This window comes from Papio anubis, chromosome 12 (assembly GCF_008728515.1).
Source record: "Papio anubis isolate 15944 chromosome 12, Panubis1.0, whole genome shotgun sequence".
In the NCBI taxonomy this organism is placed as follows: Eukaryota; Metazoa; Chordata; class Mammalia; order Primates; family Cercopithecidae; genus Papio; species Papio anubis.
In genome coordinates, this window is record NC_044987.1 from 63962325 (window position 1) to 63985462 (window position 23138).

Genomic DNA, 23138 nt, shown 5'->3' on the forward strand with positions numbered 1-23138 from the left:
GAACTTTTATTTTTTGAAAACTTTTTCTGAGGAACTGCACACTTTAGATTACCAGAGTCAGGGAAGTAGGTTTAGGTTATAACCAGATTCTTTTAAAAACAGGCACCTCCCTTGGCCGGGCGCGGTGGCTCAAGCCTGTAATCCCAGCACTTTGGGAGGCCGAGACGGGCGGATCACGAGGTCAGGAGATCGAGACCATCCTGGCTAACACGATGAAACCCCGTCTCTACTAAAAAAGACAAAAAACTAGCCGGGCGAGGTGGCGGGCGCCTGTAGTCCCAGCTACTCGGGAGGCTGAGGCAGGAGAATGGCGGGAACCCGGGAGGCGGAGCTTGCAGTGAGCTGAGATCCGGCCACTGCACTCCAGCCTGGGCGACAGAGCGAGACTCCGTCTCAATAAAAATAAAAAACTAAAAATAAAAATAAAATAAAATAAAAACAGGCACCTCCCAAAGTAAGGGAAACACAAATTAATTCACCTTATTTCCTCTCTAAAGAAATTCCTTCAGTTTCCCTTTTATGATGAATATAAAGGTGAACAATAAAAAAAAAAATTTTATCAAATGACCCAAGCGAAGTGCTTCCTTGTTTCTTTTACTGTAAGTCCTAACTCTAACACTGAAGATTAAAAATCTTAAGAGCACAATTTGATATGTGTCTGCTTAATCTTTGCTAAACAATTTTTCTGTTAAATGAGTCTGTTTTGTATGTAATGACAATTCAATTGCGTTTGTTCTATTTTGTTTATTTGTGGCATACTTATATTTAAGTATGAGTTATCATTGTTTTCATTTCCCATGATTTGTTTTATGACCAGTTAAAATATTTTTCTAATCAAAGGTAAGGTGTATTATACATTAAAGGACCTTCTGTGAATGTTTTAAATAATCACAGAATTTTAATGAGTAAGAAGCAGAGTGAGATGGCATTTTAATTTTGTATCACTTTACTTTTCTCATTCTATTCAAGCATTCTGCATTTTGTACCTAATGAAAGGAATAAAAATAGAAGAAAGAGAACAAATATATAGAAGCTCTTGGTTTTTGAAACCCTAGCACAGGAAACCAGATTTAAGTATTTCTCTAATATTAGATATATTTTCTTTACAAATTTGATGCTACCCAATGATACCTAGGGATAGGTTGGCTAGGTGGGGAAGGATACTTGGAGGAGATGAAGAAAACAAAAATAGTAATGCAATCTGCTTGAGAAAAAAATGTATTTTATGTCCTGTCTTTTAGGGTAGGCCCAGTGATGGCAGGAAGTTTTGAGTCCTATTTTGTTTCAAGTTTTTAGGAAGAAAGGCGATCAGGTCTCTATTCCTATTAAGTTTAGGAAAAGGGCAAAATCCCCATGTTGGTATGGTGGCAACTGTGTGCGCAGAGCATCAAAATAGCTTTACAGAATTATTTCTGGGACCTATCATTGAATAACCACAATAAAGTTTCCTCGGTAACACATTATCACAAGACAGCATGGAATCTGTGAATTTCTGAAACATTTTAACAACTGCTTATATTTCTGCCTTGCCAGTGGATTGGAAACATAAAGTTTTACTTACGAAACAAATTTTAAAAACCTACATTTACTTCAGTATTGCTTGTTCCAGGTGTGCCTATTGCTTAAACGTCTGAGAAAGCACATACATTTTTTCAAATTTAATAGTAACAGTGCCACATACATGTTAAGTTAAAATATCAGGGGTACAGTTAATATCAACCTTCCTTAATCCCAACCAACCTAATCTTCAGTTCTACTCCCTGAATACATTCACTATGAAATCTTCTAGATATATATTCTGGCATTTAATTATACATTAATTTACGATGGGTTTATTTAAAAATCTGGTGATTCATTCTGTTCAAACAGGATTTATTAATTACCTGCTATATATATGATAATTTAGATTAATTATATTAATATTCACTCAGACTCCCCAACTCCCCTTTTTCCTTTCTCTCTCACTCTCACTCTCTCATATATATATATGTGTGTATATGTATATATATATTTTCCTACAATTAAGCAATAAGTGTTATTTTTATTGCTTTACTACTTTTGTTATTGTATTAATATAGTGTTACTTTGTACAATTAATATAGTGTTAATTTTTACTCATTATGTTAAAGAGATATTTTAACTTACACTGTAAATTATGAATACTATCAATAATTTTTTTCCTTTGGCTTTTGTATATTTCACAACTCTAAATATAGTACTTCATGTTATTTTATTTTTATGTATTTTAAAATTCATTTTTATTAACTTAAGGCCAGTAAGATGAGCCCTGCTAGAAAAGAGATAAGAGGCTTTATCTTATCTGATAACCATGATATCTTAATAAATTATTGGTGAGTGCTAAAGCATTGATGTGGGAAAGGGGAATACATCCATTGGTCATTGAGGACCTAAATCTGCAATATTATAACATCTCATAAATTCAGACATAACATTTACTCAAGAGATTCAGTTTGCTTCATGTGAATATGTTTTGGGAGCATTATTTTTGTGTCTCTGACTTCCTATTTACAATGTATGTGTCAGAAGAGAGGATGGGAAGGGATGTCTACTTCTGCTCTTGTCCCTGTATCCCTGGTGTAGAAAATGGGATCTTTCCAAGGAGACTCTGAGAAGTTATTCCTGGTTGATAGAAGAAATTTGAGTTGGCTGTAATTCTAGACATGACCCATAGGGCCCTAAATACTTACAGAGTAAAACTCTCTTCCCTTTAGTAGATATGCTAGAGCTCCCTGTTGGAGGTGAGTTTCTCATTAAATATGTCATAGATATGTACAGTGATCAGAGTCTCTTGTCTAACAGCTAAGGAACAGGCTACAGCTGAACATATTAAGCTGATATTCGATATCTCACTATTATAGAAAGATTTCCTGACAGAAAGAGGTCTTAATGGATCAGGCTGAAACACTTAAATTTTTAAAGTAACTATTTGCAAAGGGAACTTTAAGTTGTGGTATAAGCACAAGTATACATATGTAACAAACCTGCACATTATGCACATGTACCCTACAACTTAAAGTTTAATAATAATAAATAAATAAAAAGAAAAGAAAAGAAAAGAAAATTTCCACTTCCAGGGATAATCGTGTATTAAGGCATAATTTTTAATAAAAGCAACCACAATGATAATAGTAAACAATGTTATCAGAGGACCAGAGATACATGCGGATTTATACATTTGATTGCAAAGAGGGTGGTAAAAAAAAATAAGAATACTGGATATGAACTTTATATAATCTCACACAATTTACTGGCTAGGAAAACTATATTTTTAATGGTTTTTAAAAACTATATTTTTAAAATACTTTTCAAAATTTGGACTTCCCCTTGTTATTTTTCTCTGGACTCAAAAACTATATTTTCAATAGTTTTCAAAAACTGTATTTTTAAAGTATTTTTCAAAATTCGAACTTTCCCCTCTTATTTTTCTCTGGACTCAATTAGATTCAAGACAGACCTTCCTCCCTTCCTTTTTTCTCTTTTTTTATTTCTTTCTTCTACTTTTCTTTTTAAAATAGTTTTCTTCTTTCTTGCCATTTCTTTCTATACCCCTCCATTTTTTCCTTCTTTTTGCAATAGTCCTATGTGATCTTTTCTTTCTGGGAGGAAGAAGGAAGGAAGGAAAGAAGGGAGGGAGGGAGGGAGGGAAAGGGAAGATCAGAGCTGCAGTGTGGGAAATCAGTAACATGGATCTTTTTAGCCTGGTGCCAACCACTGTCATTACCTTTTTAAAATTTCTCTCAAGTTTCCTTATTTCAACAAACCCCTTTATTTCCCCACTCCCAACAATATTAGATACAATTAATATTCCTGGGAATTTATCAGCCAGTAGAAAAGTTGGTCTTATTTATAAATTATATTCTCACCAGAAGACTACTGGCAAAAACACACATTTCTCTTCTGGGGGTGATTTCCAGCTGCAGTGTTTTTCACCTTTGTGCAACTATTTTCACATCTAAAGTATGACATAATACAGTGTGTCTATGGGGTATAGGAATAAACATATAAAGAGCAAATTAATAAAGCATAAGTTTTTATTTTGGGTATGGTTTTCTAAATATGCACCATGGAAATTACTGATACCAAATAAGCTGGTTTAAGAGTTCTGCTAGATTTTCTGTCACTCTTCATGGCTAGTTACCCTCATGTTTTTGTATATATTGTCATGTTTGGTGGGCAGGTATCAGTGTCTGTCTTTCTGTGATTTTGTACGTTGACCTGTATAATTAAGGTCTGCTTTGTCTTCAAAAAAGACTGACATCTCACTATAACATAACCTTCATTTTTGAAATTCATTCCAGGTTTTGTATGGGGTTTGAACAAATAAGTAAATTATTGTCCAGAACCTCAGAGGAAGACTCAGGTCTCCCTCTGAGTCTTAAAGCTAATTTGTCTTCCAGTCAAAGAATGCTCAGTCCGTGTCTAGATTTGACTTTGTACTCCAGCTTTGGCATTAGCTTTCTAATAATAAAACTAGACATAAAATTAAGCTTATTGGAGAGGTTTTGAGCTAAACATTTATAAATTTAAATTTTCCTTCTACGGGTGGTCAGCTACTGCTTTTGTCATTAATGGCAAGATGTTCCACACCAACACCACCATTTTCTACCCAGATACCTTTTTTCTGACAGGCATCCCAGGACTTGAAGCTTTCCATGGCTGGATTTCCCTGCCCTTTTGCTCTGTTTACTTAATGGCTCTGCTGGGCAATGCTACAAATCTACTGACAATCTGGTCTGAGCGTACTCTTTGGGACCCTATGTTCTACTTTCTAGCCATCTTATCAGCCATAGACCTAGCCCTCTCAACATCCTCAGTGCCTCGTATGTTAGGTATCTTCTGGTTTGATGCACATAAAATTGGCTTTGGAGCCTGTGTAGTCCAGATGTTTCTGATACACACCTTCACAGGAATGGAGTCCACTGTGCTACTGGCAATGGTCTTTGACGGCTATGTAGCCATCTGTACACCACTCCACTATACCTCTATTCTGACACCCCGAGTGTTGGCAGGCATTGGTGTGGGCATTATATTGCACCCAGTCCTGCTCATGTTGCCCATTGTCTACCTAAACCATCATCTGCCCTTCTGTGAGGCTCGGATTATTGCCCACACCTGTTGTGAGCACACGGGCATTGCAAGTTGGCCTGTGCTAGCATTCACCTCAATGTGATTTATGGGCTTTTTGTGGCTTCTTTTCTTATTTTGGATGTGACACTTGTTGGAATCTCCTATACCTGCATTCTCCAAGCTGTTTTCCACCTCCCATCTCAAGAAGCTTGTCATAAAGCACTGAGCACGTGTGGCTTACATGTTGGGGTGATGTGTGTTTTCTATACACCCTCTCTCTTCTCCTTCTTCACCCATCGATTTGGCAAAAAAATTCCCCATTATGTCCACATTACTGTTGCCAACCTCTATGTGGTCATTCCACCTGCCCTCAATCCTATTATCTATGGTGTGAGAACCAAGCAGATTCATGAGCATGTGGTCCATACTTTCACCTCAAGGTAAGGTCTCTTATTTCTTTACTTCTTGAGGGTGTGGATATGGCTGACAAAAGTCAATTTTGAGATTTCACTAGATAATTGTTTTGTAAATGAATTTCATATCAAGAGATTCTGCAAATCGTAAAGGAATAAAATTTGCACTTATCCTGTGTAAACTAAAATAATACAAAGATTCTTAAAGTACAACTCTGCATGACAAGAATTACTAGGTATATTATTAGGAACAGTGAATGATGGGTTGGATTGCCTGTAAATCAACCTTTGTGAGTGAACATTTTGATAGCTCCCTCTCGGATCTGTTTGGTCTTCACTCCATAGACAATAGGGTTAAGCAGGGGTGGAACAAGCAGGTAAAAGTTGGACAGAGAATGTGTACATAAGGAGCAACACTGAAGCCAAACCTGTGTATAAAAGATATTAAAAATGTGAGAATATAGAACTGGAGAAAGACAAAGATGTGAGTTGTGCATGTGTTGAATGCCTTGAATCATGCCTCCTTCTGTGGCAATTTGAAGACAGCCTGGAAGATAAAGGCATAGGACAAGAAAATGAAGATCACATCAAATCCAAGGACTGAGAAACCCACAAGCAGTCCATAAGCTTTATCGGCTCTGACATTTTCTGCAGCCAGCTTTACCACAGCCACGTGCTCACAGTAGGAATGAGAGATGGCTGTGGCATGGAAATGCTTCAGGCACAACTTAATTAGAAGTGGACACATGATGATGATAACAGATGCTGGAATGGTCACCACCATAATGATGCTGATGAGCACCTTCATAGTGAGGATAGCAGAGTGTCTCAGGGGTACACAGATAGCCACATATCAGTCAAAAGCCATGGCCAGGAGAATGCCAGACTCCATGCACTGGAAAGTGTGAGTAAAATACATTTGAATTAGACAGGGGTCAAAGTAAATCTCCCTTGATTGCAGCCAAAAGATCATGAGCATTTTCGGAGTAATGCATAAGGTCAGGCGTAGGTCAGTAGCTGCCAACACAGCTAAAAAGATATACATGGGCTCATGGATACCACACTCAGTGTGGATGATAGTGATGAGTAGGACATTTCCAACAGCAGACAAGATAAAAGACGTGAAGAATGGAATTCCAGTCCAGGCTGCACTGATTCAAGGCCCGGAATTCCAATCAGTATGAAAATAGATGACTTGAAGAAGGTGCCATTGGTTAGTGAACATTACCACACACCTATTAAGTAACCAAACAATGTTAATAATTTTGAAGAAATGTTTTTAAATATTTTTAAACACTTTCATATGTAACCAATTATAATATTTGTAAAAATTACTCATGATACATATTTTTAGTTGCTGTGTTTATAAAAATGAAGGGAGCATTATTTATTTACCCAATCCAACATGCCTGAACCATACTGTTACCTCTCTTTATACACTCAGAGGGATACAGCACAAGGAAGACTCCAAATCAAAATAAAATATTTATTGTGAACATTTTTTCTCTCTTGGGCTCTCACTTTTTCATTATCCTAGTAAAGAATAGATATAAATCTTCAGGTGGTTTTCCCTTTCATCTAGATTAGAATCATTCTGAGATAAACATCTACTTTTTTTCTTCTTATCCAGCATCCAAAGGATAGTCCACTTCTAATCTTATTTTATTTGTTTCATTATTTTTAATTAGACTTGAAGATTGGAGGGATTTGCTACTCAGGAGGTTGAGGCAGGAGAATCGCTTGAATCTGGGAGGCAGAAGTTGCAGTGAGCTGAGATGGCGCCTCTGCACTCCAGCCTGGGCAACAACAGCTAGACTCTGTCTCAAAAATATTAAATCAATTAATCAATCAATCAATAAAAAATAATGGCAACCCAAAATGCCCATGATACTCACATAATATTCATAATATTCATTACATAGCAGGTGTCACCAGAATGGAATAATCAAGTGGCTTTTAAAAGATACCTGGTAATCTCAACACTTGCCCACTGGTTCAAGCCAGAATGAAACTGTACTTCTATAGCATTATATTTAAAATATCAACAATGACAACAGCTGGTATTACTACGTCAATAGTAGTATTAAGGGCTTTACATGAATTACATGCATTTCTCATGCAATTATAAAGAGCAACTGAACTGAAAGTGTTGTTATCACCGTAACATTTTCTCTCTGTTAAATTAAATAGCTTGGTCATGGATCTAGAAATTTAAAACAAGTTATGTCTGACACTGTTGTCTATGCAGTTAAGAGATACTATATATTTTCTGCTCACTACTGTCTTAAATTCAACAGATTTCAGTTAGGTGAGGAGGAACAAAAACTAGGACAGATATCCCTCATTGCATCAGCAGTTATTTATATGCTCTTTCCTCATCACGTTCCTTACTATTACACAGTATTACTCGTATATTTAATGTCTTTCATAAAAATCCTTCCTCTTTTTCATTATCTCCTCTGTCGGAGTAAGGAACAGACCACTGTCTCTCTAATCATAGCATGTTGAATATCTGAGTGCCTCTTCTACTTAATGTGAAAACAACCATGTTAATCTTAGTTTCAGAAAAGAAAAGTATAAGTATTTGTGTTGGGATATCCTGCAAGTGTAGTTCAGGTCGGCAAGTACCTTGATTGCAATAGGGTTTATAATAGTCAAGACACTTCCCTTAGGAGTCTGGCAGTACCCTAGAGACAGAGAATATTTCTGTCTTTCCAAAGTTATACATCTCATACGAGACCTCAATTTTCTCTTTACTTACTGAGCTTCTAATAAAACCAAAATCAAAACAAATCAATAACACCGACAAAATTTAGGAAATGAGAAAATGGGCAAAGGAGAAGCAATTAAAAATAATTAAAAATTGAAATAATAAATAGCTTATCCTCAGTATTAATAACAGAAGAAGGTCTACCCCACATCCATGAGGAATTTTTCCATGAATCTACAAAGGGCACAGCATAAATATTTTATACATATTCAAACTTGAAATTGCCTTACTTAAATATCTTAATGACCATAGGCGCCTTCCAATGCAGTAGAAATCTTAAGCCTGGTGTTAATTAAACTCCATTAATAATTAATTCATTTATTCACTATATAATTATTTGACAATAGATGAGTGCCAGGCACTCCTCTAGGCATGGTTTAAATGCCAGCGAAGCAGAAAGCTAAGACCTCTGCCTCTATGCCACTCAAATTCTCAAATATATCTCTAGTATTAATTCCAAGTTATATTTTAATGCTCAATGAAGCAATATTTTGCTTTTATTCATTATATTTTTAATCATAAACACCCTCCTTTAATTCATTGTATTATTTAATTCCAATTAATAATTGCACATCTTTCAAGACTCATTCCAAACCTTCTTCCGCAAAGCATATCATGTCTCTTTATAAGTCTTTTTTTATTTAATTTTATTTAATTTTATTTTATTATTTTATTTATTTATTTTTTTTAAGTGGTACTCTTCCTTGTCCACGTACTCAAATTTTAATGTAGGGAATTTTCTTAGATATGCATTCGTTTATGGTCCACTTTGCTCACCATAGCCCTCCCTTTCTCTTCACCCAAGATAAGTGTCATGAGTATAGGAAATTTGCTTCATCCCTTGCTGTATTCTTTTTTTTTTTTATTGTTTTTAATATAATTTGTTTTTAGTTTGACCCAAGTCTTTTTTTTAGTTTTGTATTTGAAATGCTTTTTCTTACTTCTTTTTTTTTTTATTATTATTATTATTATACTTTAAGTTCTAGGGTACATGTGTATAACATGCAGGTTTGTTACATATGGGAGCATTGTGGTTATGTGCTGCAACTCCATCAACTTGGCTGGCACCCATCAACTCGTCATTACTTACATCAGGTATAACTCCCAATGCAATCCCTCCCCCACTCCCCATGAGTTAGGCCCCCGTGTGTGATGTTCCCCTTCCCCCGAGTCCGTGAGATTCATTGTTCAGTTCCCACCTATGAGTGAGAACATGCAGTGTTTGGTTTTCTGTTCCTGTGATACAGAATGATGGTTTCCTTGCCAGCATCCATAAGTTCCGGCCAGGACACGAACTCATCCTTTTATGGCTGCATAGTATTCCATGGTGTATATGTGCTACATTTTCTTAATCCAGTCTGTCGATGGACATTTGGTTGATTCCAAGTCTTTGCTACATTAGAATAGTGCTGCAATAAAACATAATGCGGTGCATGTGTCTTTATAGCAGCATAATTTATAACCCTTGGGCATATACCCAGTAATGGGATGGCTAATATATGGTACACATCTAGTTCTGTGATCCCTGAGGAATCAGCTTATACTGTTTTCCATAATGGTTGAACTAGTTTTGCAGTCCCACCAACAGTGTAAAGTGTTCCTATTTTCCAGTACCTGTTAGTTTGACTTTTTAATGATCAGAACTGGTGTAGATGGTATTCATTGTGGTTTTGATTTGTATTTTGAGGGCCAGTGACATTGAGCATTTTTTCATGTGTCTGTTGGCTGTAAGGAATGTCTTCTTTTGAGAAATGTCTGTTCATATCCTTGCTCCACTTTGAGGGTTGTTGACTTTTCCTGTAAATTTGTTTGAGTTCTTTGTAGGTTCTGGATATTAGCCCTTTGTCAGATGAGTAGATTGCAAAAATGTTCTCCCATTCTGTAGGTTGCCTGTTCACTCTGATGGTAGTTTCTTTTGCTGTGCAGAAGCTTTTTAGTTTAATTAGATCCCATTTGTCAATTTTGGCTTTTGTTGCTGTTGTTTTTGGTGTTTTAGACATGAAGTCTTTACTCATGCCTATGTCCTGAATGGTACTACCTAGGTTTTCTTCTAGGGTTTTTATGGTATTAGGTCTAACATTTAAGTCTCTAATCCATCTTGAATTAATTTTCGTATAAGGAGTAAGGAAAGGATCCACTTTCAGCTTTCTACTTATGGCTAGCCAATTTTCCCAGCACCATTTATTAAATAGGGAATCCTTTCTCCATTTCTTGTTTCTCTCAGATTTGTCAAAGATCAGACGGCTGTAGATGTGTGGTATTACTTCTGAGGACTCTGTTCTGTTCCATTGGTCTATATCTCTGTTTTGGTACCAGTACCATGCTGTTTTGGTTACTGTAGCCTTGTAGTATAGTTTGAAGTCAGGTAGCGTGATGCCTCCAGCTTTGTTCTTTTGACTTAGGATTGTCTTGGCAATGTGGGCGCTTTTTTGGTTCCATATGAACTTTAAAGCAGTTTTTTCCAATTCTGTGAAGAAACTCATTGGTAGCTTGACGAGGATGGCATTGTATCTATAAATTACCTTGGGTAGTATGGCCATTTTCAGGATATTGATTCTTCCTATCCATGAGCATGGTATGTTCTTCCATTTGTTTGTGTCCTCTTTTATTTCACTGGGCAGTGGTTTGTAGTTCTCCTTGAAGAGGTCCTTTACATCCCTTGTAAGTTGGATTCCTAGGTATTTTATTCTCCTTGAAGCAATTGTGAATGGAAGTTCATTTACGATTTGGCTCTCTGTTTGTCTGTTACTGGTGTATAAGAATGCTTGTGATTTCTGCACATTAATTTTGCATCCTGAGACTTTGCTGAAGTTGCTTATCAGCTTAAGGAGATTTTGTGCTGAGACAATGGGGTTTTCTAAATATACAATCATGTCATCTGCAAACAGGGACAATTTGACTTCTTCTTTTCCTAACTGAATACCCTTGATTTCTTTCTCTTGCCTGATTGCCCTAGCCAGAACTTCCAGCACTATGTTGAATAGGAGTGGTGAGAGAGGGCATCCCTGTCTTGTGCCAGTTTTCAAGGGGAATGCTTCCAGTTTTTGCCCATTATTGGCTGTGGGTTTGTCATAAATAACTCTTGTTATTTTGAGATACGTTCCATCAATACCAAATTTGTTGAGAGTTTTTAGCATGAAGGGCTGTTAAATTTTGTCGAAGGCCTTTTCTGCATCTATTGAGATAATCATGTGGTTTTTGTCTTTGGTTCTGTTTATATGCTGGATTACATTTATTGATTTTCGTATGTTGAACCAGAGTTGCATCGCAGGGATGAAGTCCACTTGATCATGGTGGATAAGCTTTTTGATGTGCTGCTGGATTCGGTTTGCCAGTATTTTATTGAGGATTTTTGCATCAGTGTTCTTCAGGGATATTGGTCTAAAATTCTCTTTTTTGTGTGTCTCTGTTAGGCTTTGGTATCAGGATGATGTTGGCCTCGTAAAATGAGTTAGGGAGGATACCCTCTTTTTCTATTGATTGGAATAGTTTCAGAAGGAAGGGTACCAACTCCTCCTGTACCTCTGGTAGAATTCGGCTGTGTATCCATCTGGTCCTGGACTTTTTTTGGTTGGTAGGCTATTAATTATTGCCTCAATTTCAGAGCCTGCTATTGGTCTATTCAGGGATTCAGCTTCTTCCTGGTTTAGTCTTGGGAGAGTGTAAGTGTCCAGGAAATTATCCATTTCTTCTAGGTTTTCTAGTTTATTTGCATAGAGGTGTTTATAGTATTCTCTGATGGTAGTTTGTATTTCTGTGGAGTTGGCGGTGATATCCCCTTTATCATTTTTTATTGCATCTATTTGATTCTTCTCTCTTTTCTTCTTTATTAGTCTTGCTAGTGGTCTATCAATTTTGTTGATCTTTTCAAAAGACCAGCTCCTGAATTCATTGATTTTTTTGGAGGGTTTTTTTGTGTCTCTATCTCTTTCAGTTCTGCTCTGATCTTAGTTATTTCTTGCCTTCTGTTAGCTTTTGAATGTGTTTGCTCTTGCTTCTCTAGTTCTTTTAATTGTGATGTTAGAGTGTCAATTTTAGATCTTTCCAGCTTTCTCTTGTGGGCATTTAGTGCTATAAATTTCCCTCTACACACTGCTTTAAATGTGTCCCAGAGATTCTGGTATGTTGTATCTTTGTTCTCATTGGTTTCAAAGAACATCTTTTTTTCTGCCTTCATTTTATTATGTACCCAATAGTCATTCAGGAGCAGGTTGTTCAGTTTTCATGTAGTTGAGTGGTTTTGATTGCGTTTCTTAGTCCTGAGTTCTAGTTTGATTGCACTGTGGTCTGAGAGACAGTTTGTTATAATTTCTGTTCTTGTACATTTGCTGAGGAGTGCTTTACTTCCAACTATGTGGTCAGTTTTAGAATAAGTGCTATGTGGTGCTGAGAAGAAAGTATATCCTGTTGATTTGGGGTGGAGAGTTCTGTAGATGTCTATTAGGTCTGCTCGGTGCAGAGTTGAGTTCAATTCCTGGATATCCTTATTGACTTTCTGTCTCGTTGATCTGTCTAATGTTGACCATGGGGTGTTAAAGTCTCCCATTATTATTGTATGGGAGTCTAAGTCTCTTTGTAAGTCTCCAAGGACTTGCTTTATGAAGCTGAGTGCTCCTGTATTGGGTGCATATATATTTAGGATAGTTAGCTCTTCCTGTTGAATTGATCCTTTTACCATTATGTAATGGCCTTCTTTGTCTCTTTTGATCTTTGATGGTTTAAAGCCTGTTTTATCAGAGACTAGTATTGCAACCCCTGCTTTTTTTGGTTCTCCATTTGCTTGGTAGATCTTCCTCCATCCCTTTATTTTGAGCCTATGTATGTCTCTGCATGTGAGATGGGTCTCCTGAATACAGCAGACTGATGGGTCTTGACTCTTTATCCAGTTTGCCAGTCTGTGTCTTTTAATTGGAGCATTTAGTCCATTTACATTTAAGGTTAATATTGTTATGTGTGAACTTGATCCTGCCATTATGATATTCACTGGTTATTTTGCTTGTTAGTTGATGAAGTTTCTTCCTAGCCTCGATGGTCTTTACATTTTGGCATGTTTCTGCAATGGCTGGTACCGGTTGTTCCTTTCCATGTTGAGTGCTTCCTTCAGGATCTCTTGTAAGGCAGGCCTAGTGGTGACAAAATCTCTCAGCATTTGCTTGTCTGTAAAGGATTTTATTTCTCCTTCACTGATGAAACTTAGTTTGGCTGGATATGAAATTCTGGGTTTAAAATTCTTTTCTTTAAGAATGTTGAATATTGGCCCCCACTCTCTTCTAGCTTGTAGAGTTTCTGTTGAGAGATTAGTCTGATGGGCTTCCCTTTGTGGGTAACCCGACCTTTCTCTCTGGCTGCCCTTAAGATTTTTTCCTTCATTTCAACTTTGGTGAATCTGGCAATTATGTGTCTTGGAGTTGCTCTTCTCGAGGAGTATGTTTGTGGCGTTCTCTGTATTTCCTGGATTTGAATGTTGGCCTGCCCTACTAGGTTGGGGAAGTTCTTCTGGAACTAAAATGAGAACTGTCATATGATCCAGCAGTCCCACTGTTGGGAAATGGTAGAAGACGAGCAGCCATGAACAGACGTTTAAGCCAATCAGAAATATAAAGTCTGATCTTTTTGGCATAGAATGTAAAATAGAATTAACACTGATTCTACAAATATACTAGATTTTACTTCAATTAAGCTTGTAAGTCTTTTGTTATTTTTGTTTTGAATATTTCTACCAATGCATTAAAATACTCTACCACACATTCATAATGAAAACTTAACTCCACCTAAAATGATTAAATCCAATTAATTCATTAAGAAACAGAGTTAGCCTGGAAAAGCTACTGCTAATGTTGCCATGAACCAAATTCTTATAATTTCATATTTTTCCCCTCTGCAATTTTCAACTATCAATTGTAAAATGTAATGGTAAGGTCATCTCAACTGTATCAATTAAATTCATCATGCATTTGTATTTCCCAGCTTTGAAACTGTCTACTGTAACAGCAATGATGTCATCTCTGGTAAAAGGTATAACTCTTATTTTAATGGTTTTCTGCACTTCGTTTGGAACTTTTAAAATTATTTTATTACCTCCACAGGCTACAGCAATTCAGTACAGGATGGACGTTACTTGGGATAGGAAGAAAAATACACATTTGAAATCCCAAAGAAACCATATATTGTATTATGATTATTTAAATTTCTAAGCTCTATAAAACTTCCTTAAGAAAAGTAACAATGAATAATGCCTGTCTATACACCAAATATCTCACTATTTACCTGATATTCTATTTGTCCTTGATAGATACAAATTTATTTAACTATGTTGTCTATTTGAATGAAAATAAGTGTAAGATATAAGATTAGCTTTATTGAAATTAAACAATAAAGATGTAGTTAAGTTTTCATAAAATTCATGTAGTTATGTCTTGATGGGCTTGGTTATTAGAAAAAAGGAAAACATATTTTTGTATTATTTGGTAAGAAATCAGTAACATTGTATTCTAAGATCTGAAACCTCTTAATAAGTGAGGTATCTCTCTACGAGATGTGCAGCTGTAAAAGGGCCTCAGAAGCACGGTCACTCTTAATGACACGTAGTTTCATCCCCACTTTTTTTTCCTTTTGGAAATTCCAGGACACATGTGGATTGGCTTTCCATTTTGTGTTGTATGTTTAACTTCACTATTAGAAAATACTGCACTTATTTTTATGATTTAGAATGAAAACAATTTGCATGAACCCATGTTCTACTTCTTGGCTATTCTGTCATCTATTGCCCTGGGCCTGTCCATATCCACCATCTCCAAGATGCCTGTCATCTTCTAGTTCAAGCTGAGAGAAACCACTTTTGAGGCCTGTCTAATCCAGATGTTCTTTATCCATCTGTGAACTGATGTGGAGTCAGCTGTGCTTGTTGTCATGGCCTATGATCGCTATGTGGCCATCTGTAACCTTCTTTGCTACACATTGGTGCTGACAAACAAGGCAGTGTCAGTTATAGCACTGGTCATCCTTCTGAGACCCTTAGCCGTTGCCATACCCTTTGTTCTACTCATCCTAAGACTGCCCTTCTGTAGACACCAAATCAACCCCCTCATCTACTATGAGAATATGAGCATCAAGCTCCTGCCCTGTACCAGTATCAAGGTCAACATTATCTATGGTTTATGTGTCTTCACTATCCTAGTGTTTGACATCATAGCCATTGTCCTTTCCCATGTCCAGATACTCTGTGCTGTCTTTCACCCACCCTCCAGGGATGCCCGACTCAAGGCACTCAGTACCTGTGGCTCCCATGTCTGTGTCATGCTGGTCTATGCACCAGCGTTTTTCTCCATCATGACTCACTGGTTTGGCCAAAATTTCCCTCAATTCATCTATATTTTTCTAGCCAATTTTTATGTTGTAATCCCACCTGCTCTCAACGGGGTCAGACCTAAGAAGATCAGAGAGGGGACAAATAGAGCTTTCAGAAATAAATTTTGAAATTTAGACCACAGTGATTAAGAGTATTGAGTAGGAAAGTGTGAAATTTATTCTATACTCTGAAAGTCACAACACTATTACAATATCTGGGGAAGATGGTGTTCAATGTATAGATTTATAGAGTCATTTACTTATATTAGTGAGGAAAATAAACCAATATTTTATATCAGCATAGTTTCTACAATGTACCATAAATGTCAACAATTATGTGATAAATAAAGTGGCATTTACATGAAAATACATGTGAAGTTGATAAAAAGTGACTACTACTAATAATAACAAACATTTATACAATACACATTATAAACCAGGTACGGTTTTTGTAACTTGGTAAGTATTAACTCACTAAAACCTTATACCATCAGTAAAAAGTAATTTAAAGTCTTAACACCTCCTTTTTATAGATGAGTATATTGAGGCAATGATGACATGGTATGAAGCACAGTGTCTACAGAGGGAAATGGGCAGATGAACAGACACACTAAATTCCTTCCTTCTGAACACACAGAAGTTCTACACATGGCCAAGTGGCTACATAAACAGGACCTGAACTTCTTCTTTCACCAGAGAGCAATATTAACACAAGGTAGCAAGATTAGGGTTTGAGCAAATACTACAAAGTGCATGCACTGGTTTATGCTTTTTCTGATCCACTTATAATAACATCTTACCAACATTGATTGCCTTGAAGTGACATAATCTGAAAGTGAGAACGAACAATGAGAGAGAAGTGTAATAATATCATGAAAGTAATTTCTATAAGCTAACAAAATATAGCCCCAAATAGAAAGGACACTGTTATATAAAATACTTTTAGATTCATCAAACAAAAAGCACATGTGCCCTCAGATTTTTCTTTACCACTGTTTTCATCAAAATATTCAATGGACCTGAAAATGGAAAAGTAAGCATACCATATGAAGTTTCCATACACTGGTAGAATTGGTCTCTGGATAAATATTTTGACAAATATTGGGGAAAGGACATATATAACATTAATATTATGTACTAATATTATATTGGGAGAGGTGGCATTTTTAAAGTTACAAAAGAATGTGTAGGGAGCTGGGCACTGTGGCTCATGCCTCTAATCCCAACATTTTGAGAGGCCAAGGCTGGTGGATCACCTGAGGTCAGGAATTTGAGATCAGCTTGGCCATCATGGCTAAACCCCATCTCTGCCAAAATACAAAATTTAGCTGAGCGTGGTGGCCCAGCTACTTGAAAGACTGAGGCAGGAGAACCGCTGGAACCCGGAAGGCAGAGGCTGCAGTGAGCTGAGATAGTACCACTGCACTCCAGCCTGGGTGACAGAGTGAGACTCTGTCTCAGAAGAAAGGAAAGGAAAAGAAAAGAAAAGAAAAGAAAAGAAAAGAAAAGAAAAGAAAAGAAAATACCAAGACAAGATAAGACAAGAAAAGAAAAGAAAAAAGAGAAAAGAGAAGAAAAGAAAAGAGAGGAGGGGAGAGGGAGAGGGAGAAGAAGAGGGAGAGGAGAGATAAATGTAGGAATAGGAAGAAGAACCTCACAATTCCATATGATTTAAGCAGCATATAATCACAATGAAACAAGAAGTAACATTACAACCAACAATAATTTCTGACATTTCTTGACCACTTGTGACATTCTAGAAATTACATTTGATTCTGTAGATAGTTCAGATTTCATAATAAGTAAGTTGAGATTCAGAAGTTAAATAAATTACACAAAACCACATAACTACCACATAACATGGAAATTCAAATGAATTAGTCCCAGGCCAAATTTCTTAATATTTCTGCTATTATTTAATGTACAAACAGACTATAAAAGAGACAGCCAAATATCATTTAGGATTCATTATGATATTAAGTGATTTTAAAAAAGAAGTATGTACAGAAATGGCCATAGCTACTAATTCAGATGTATGAATGGAAAATAAGGAGCACATAATTGAAAACTATGTGTTTCAAATTGAAGTGACCTTGACCAAAATAATTAGAAAAAGTTAAAGGATAGAAAATCTGGAAATGAAGTTGAAACACATAAAACAATGATGTGTCAATGAAACAAAATATAAAAGGCATTTCCAACTCTCTAGATGCAAGTTTGAACTAAGAGATTTCAGAAGCCTTGACTTGAACGCTGAGACACTACCAGTCTCTAAAGAGACTGAGACAGGATGTTCTTCTCAGGGGAGCCAACTCCTTTTCATAACGTGTTCCTCTTGAGGGATACTTGGCAGGAAGCCCAGCCGGGCACTGCAAGAAGAGGCAGTGTCCTTGAGAAGCGATTCCAAGACATATTTTATATTTGTGGGCTTCCCTAAAAAAAAGGCTAAGAGGAGTGGGGCAGCCCAACACAGTGGACATTGAGGAGAGTTCCTGGAAGACACATCAGGTATTGTCACTTACATATACATGACAGATGAGAGTGCCAGGCTCCCTTTATGTCAGGTACCACCAGAGAAAGGGAGCACCAAGTCATGAACAAGTAGAGCCATATAAGGGTGATGCTCTGAATATCTCAACCTCTACAGAAAAATAAAATAAGGCTCAGGGAATGACTTGTCTAAAATCTTAAGGAAGTGAGAGAATTAAGCCATCAACCCATGCATCCCTGATTCAAAGGGAATGGCCTTGAATATCTAACTGATTCTTAGTCAGTCACAGTGGACAGATGGGTTCTGATATGGAGAGAAAGAGTCCACGGGTGAATCTGACACAGAGTGTGCACCTGTCAGCAACTGTGTAGTAAGTGGACCTATCTGCTAGTCAGATCTGAAGCCCTGTAAATTGTAGACTTCAAATAAATCCACACTCTGACAACTTTTGAGAAAAGGGATAAAAAACAGGTTCATTTGCAAGGCTAACATCTATCAATGGATGGTGAATAGCCGGAGTATTGAGAAGGTATGGCTCTGAATCTCCTGATGCTCAATTAATATAATAGAATAATTTATTATTAGTGTCTGTTTTAAATAGTAGATATAGGATGTTATTGCTGCTATATATGCCAAAACTTTGTAATCTCAGAATTAGAGTCATTATCATGGAAATATTAAAACAGGTAATTGTCCCCTAATGATGGCAGAACCACAAATATAAAGGAGAGGAATGACTTGCCCTCTGGACGTTAAGAGAGAAGCTTTGGTCAAGTTTTGGCCTCAAAATTCTAAAAGATTCAACATTTGTATCATTTATGTCACCTTTTAAAAACCTTTAAGTCACTGAAATTTCTTTTTCTCTTTCTTTCTCTTCCTTTTCCTTCCTTCCTTCCTTCCTTCCTTCCTTCCTTCCTTCCTTCCTTCCTTCCTTCCTTCCTTCCTTCCTCCCTTCCTTCCTTCCTTCCTTCCACTTTCTTTCTTCTTGAGACAGAACCTCACTCTTCTACCCAGGTTGGAGTGCAGTGGCATGACCTCAGCCCACTGCAACCTCTGCCTCTGATCTCAGCCTCCAGAGTAGCTGGGACCACAGGCACGCACCAACACACCTGGCTATTTTTTGTCTTGTTTATTTAATTTTATTTTTTTGAGATGGAGTGTCACTCTGTCACCCAGGCTAGAGTTCAGTGGCTCGAATGGGGTTTTGTCATGTGCCCAGGCTGGTCTGCAACTTCTGAGCTTAGGCAATCTGCCCGCCTTAGCTTCCCAAAGTGCTGAAATTGAGTCATGCGTGACTGTGTCCAGCCTTGCACATGGTGAAACCCCGTATATATGAAAAATACAAAAATTAGTCGGGCATGGTGGAGGGTGCCTGTAATCCTACCTACTCGGGAGGCTGAGGCAGGAGATCATTTGATCTGGGAGGTGGAGGTTGTAGTGAGCCGAGATCGTGCTATTGCACTCCAGCTTGGGTGACTAGAGTGAACTCCGTCACAAAGAAAGAAAGAAAGAAAAAGAAAGAGAATGAAGTTTAGAAATGGTCTTAGATTATGTCAAATTGTACTTCCCACATTTTAATTCTAAGAGCTTTTTCTAGCCAAAAATACCTCCCTGAAATGTACTTGCCTTTCTTTTGTGTGCTTCCTAAAAAGTCAACATATTTTCTGAAGGGGTGGCCTGCCCCTCCACACTTGTGGGTGTTTCTCGTTAGGTGGAACGAGAGACTTGAGAAAAGAAATAAGACACAGAGACAAAGTATAGAGAAAGAAAAGCGGGGGCCCAGGGAACCGGCGCTCAGCTTACAGAGGACCCACGCCGGCACCGGTCTCTGAGTTCCCTTAGTATTTATAGATAATTATCTTTACCATCTTAAAGATAAGGGAGTGGCAGGACAATAGGATCGGTTTTAGGGAGGAAATCAGCAGTAAGACATAAGAACAAGGATCTCTGTGACATGAATAAGTTTAAAGGAAAATCCTGTGCCTTGAGATAAACCTTTTAGCGGCATTGTTTCATCCTATCACATGGGGATAAACCTTGGACAATACCTAGCTTTTCTAGGAACAAAGACACACCCTGCACACCCAAAATCCATTAAACCTTGAGTTACCACAGCACATGTCTCTTGCAAGGACAAGGTTGGGGGTAGGGTCACAGATTAACAGCATCTCAAATACAGAACAAAATGGAGTCTCTTATGTCTACTTCTTTCTATATAGACACAGTAACAGGCTGATCTCTTTCTTTTCCCCACATTTTCATTGCTGTAATTGCCAAGATTCACTTGAATTCTCAAGGTTTTTTCTACTTCATCCAATATCACCTTTTTTCTGGCCTTGGGTGCATCCCCAAATTTCCAGCAATTCTAGCCCAGGAGATTTATGATCTATACTGTCGACTCTTTCCATTTTATTCTTGTAGTGCATACACACAAACATATATTTTTAAATTCTGACTGTTGAACATTACATAAATTATGAAAATGTATTTTTCTTATTGTCCTCCACCTAGTGACTTTAAAGAGCTGTGCAATTTTGAACAGAACACTTTTCTTTCTTAACTTGTAATTACCACTTACTTCCATACCTACCTTCGTGAGAGCATTACTGCCCAAAAGAAATTTGTAATGGTGAGGCAGATATTCTAATTTTAACTGTACAATTTATGTTTATGAATTACCTTACACTATTAGACTCTCTTAACCTTAACTTTGTTTCCCTATAAAATTAGTATGATAATTGCATCTACTCATAGCTGGTATAAAATTTCAATAAGAATATTTATATAAAGTATTTAGCACAGTGCTCAAAATATATTTTCTTTAATGGACCTTTTGCTAGCATACAGGTTCAGTCAAATAAAGCAAATAAAGCAGAAAAATAGCTGTATGCATGCCCGAATTGGAGAAAAACATACATTGTTAAGGCCATCTTAACTGGTACAGTCCCAATTAATTAGGCCTCTGGCTTCCAGAAATTGGTTTAAATTTTAATAATAAAGTAATATGAAATTCAGTTGAAAGTGCAGAAGAATATGTTTGAAAAGTTTTAGTAAGGCATAAAAATACTATGATAGTTAAAAGTAAATGATAAATTTGAAAAATCTTGGGTGAAGTAATATGGTACATCCTAGGATACAATCCTAGCATGGTGTGTGTCTGTGTACCCCTCACTGAATTCATCATTATTTGAAATAATTTCAATGATCAATAAACTCACTACAAACTATCATAAAAATACATCATGGTTAGCATTTTACTTAAAATCTGATGATCTTAAATAAGAAAATAACAAGACCATGTTCTCTATTTTATTTTAAGCTCTCTGAGTGTAGCAGTGAAATATAGCAGTCAAATGTTAAGATTTTTGGCTTTCTTTATTATTTGTTTGAAATAAATTAATGTTCTATTCAAATAGAATATTCTATCTCCAATAATAAACATTTTATGAAAGTAAGTGATAGGATTTTCGTTTACTAAATACAAAAGATGACACATATTTTGACTAGATTTATATTTCATACCATTTTATTATGGAGCATCTGAAACATACACAAACTAAATATAGAAGCATAATACTGTCATCCCCTAATTTCAACAAACATAAAGACTGAATTGCTTTCTCCAAGTTTGAATTTTATGTTTAAGGTAAAATGTACATATGTTTAAATGCACAAATAAAGATTCTGAATTTGAGCTTGGAGTATACAGAAGAATCTTTACTTATGTATCCTATAGCACTGTAAATATACAGAATCTTTCCATAATGTTACAGCATCCTCTTGTGTTCCTTCTCAGTCAATTCCTGACCTCTTTCAACACCTATCAACAATTGACCTGATATTTTCAGCACATACTCTGTGTGTGTGTGTGTGTGTATGTATGTTCTTAAGATTTCATATAAATCGTTTTGGTAACTAAGCAATTATTGGCTCAGCATAATATCTATGCTGTTGCATGTATAAGCAATCAATTTGCCTGAATCAGCAAATAACATTTCATTATGTAAACATTCTAAGATTAATTTTTCTATTCATTTATTGATGGATCTTTGTGTTATTTCCACTTTGGGACAATTATGAATAAAGTTGCTATGAATATTCTTGTACATGTCTCATGTGAACATATGCTTTCATTTGTTTAGGAATAAGCTTTGTGGAGTTCAATTATTACATGTAATGATTGGTATGTGCATTAACACATTTATAAAAAATGATGATTTATTTCCAATGTTTTGATCTTTTCAATGGATTCAATATAGCAGAATCCATCGTTCTACATCCTTGTCAAAATTTGGATTTGATGTTATTATGCTTTTTAATTTCAGCAAGTCTTTCGAATGTGTGATATTATGTCATTATACATGTTAGGCACAATTAATGAAACATCATGATTTTGATAATTTTAATGTCATTTGTGTATTTTTCTTTACCAAGTATTATTTTAGGTTTCTTTTCTTCTTTTTGCATAGATTGTTCTTTTTTTTACATTTTAGTTGTAAGCATACTTACATATTCTTGGGAAAAATTGTTTTTCAAAAATAGAGATGATGAATATTTCCTCCCAGTCTGTGAATTGTATATTCACTTTATTAATTACACATCTTTCAAATTGGTAACATATAACAAGATATTTTTATGGTTCTTGTTTTTACATCCCGACTAGGAATCCATTACTTTCCACTGTGTTGTATAGATACTCTCTTTTGTTTACTCTTTAAATGCTGGAATTTGGACTGTGCAAAGTGGCTTACACCTGTAATCTGAGCAATTTGGGAGGCCAAGGCATGTAGATTGCTGAATTCAGGAATTCTGGAACAGCCTGGGCAACATGGCAAAATCTCATCTCTACAAAAAAGTACAAAAATTAGCCAGGTGTGGTGGCAGGACCCTGTAATCCCAGCTATTGGGGAAAGGGAGGTGGGAGAATCACTTGAGCTTGGAGGCGTTAGGCTGAAGTCATGTGTGATCGTGCCACTGGACTCCAGCCTGGGCAACAGAGCTGTCTCAAAAAACAGAACAAAACAAAATT

General features: G+C 36.5%; 1 protein-coding gene and 1 pseudogene across 1 annotated transcript; both read left to right on the forward strand.

Annotated features, from left to right (window-relative positions):
• Positions 1 to 3794: 3794 nt before the first annotated feature.
• On the forward strand, positions 3795 to 6738 carry LOC101004818 (olfactory receptor 52J3-like). The gene is given in 2 exon segments (XM_021933781.2): positions 3795 to 5153; positions 5156 to 6738. Coding segments are annotated over 2 exon segments (933 nt in total). The 5' UTR covers positions 3795 to 4597; the 3' UTR covers positions 5533 to 6738.
• On the forward strand, positions 6491 to 16877 carry LOC101004472 (annotated as a pseudogene).
• The last annotated feature ends 6261 nt before the right edge of the window (positions 16878 to 23138 follow it).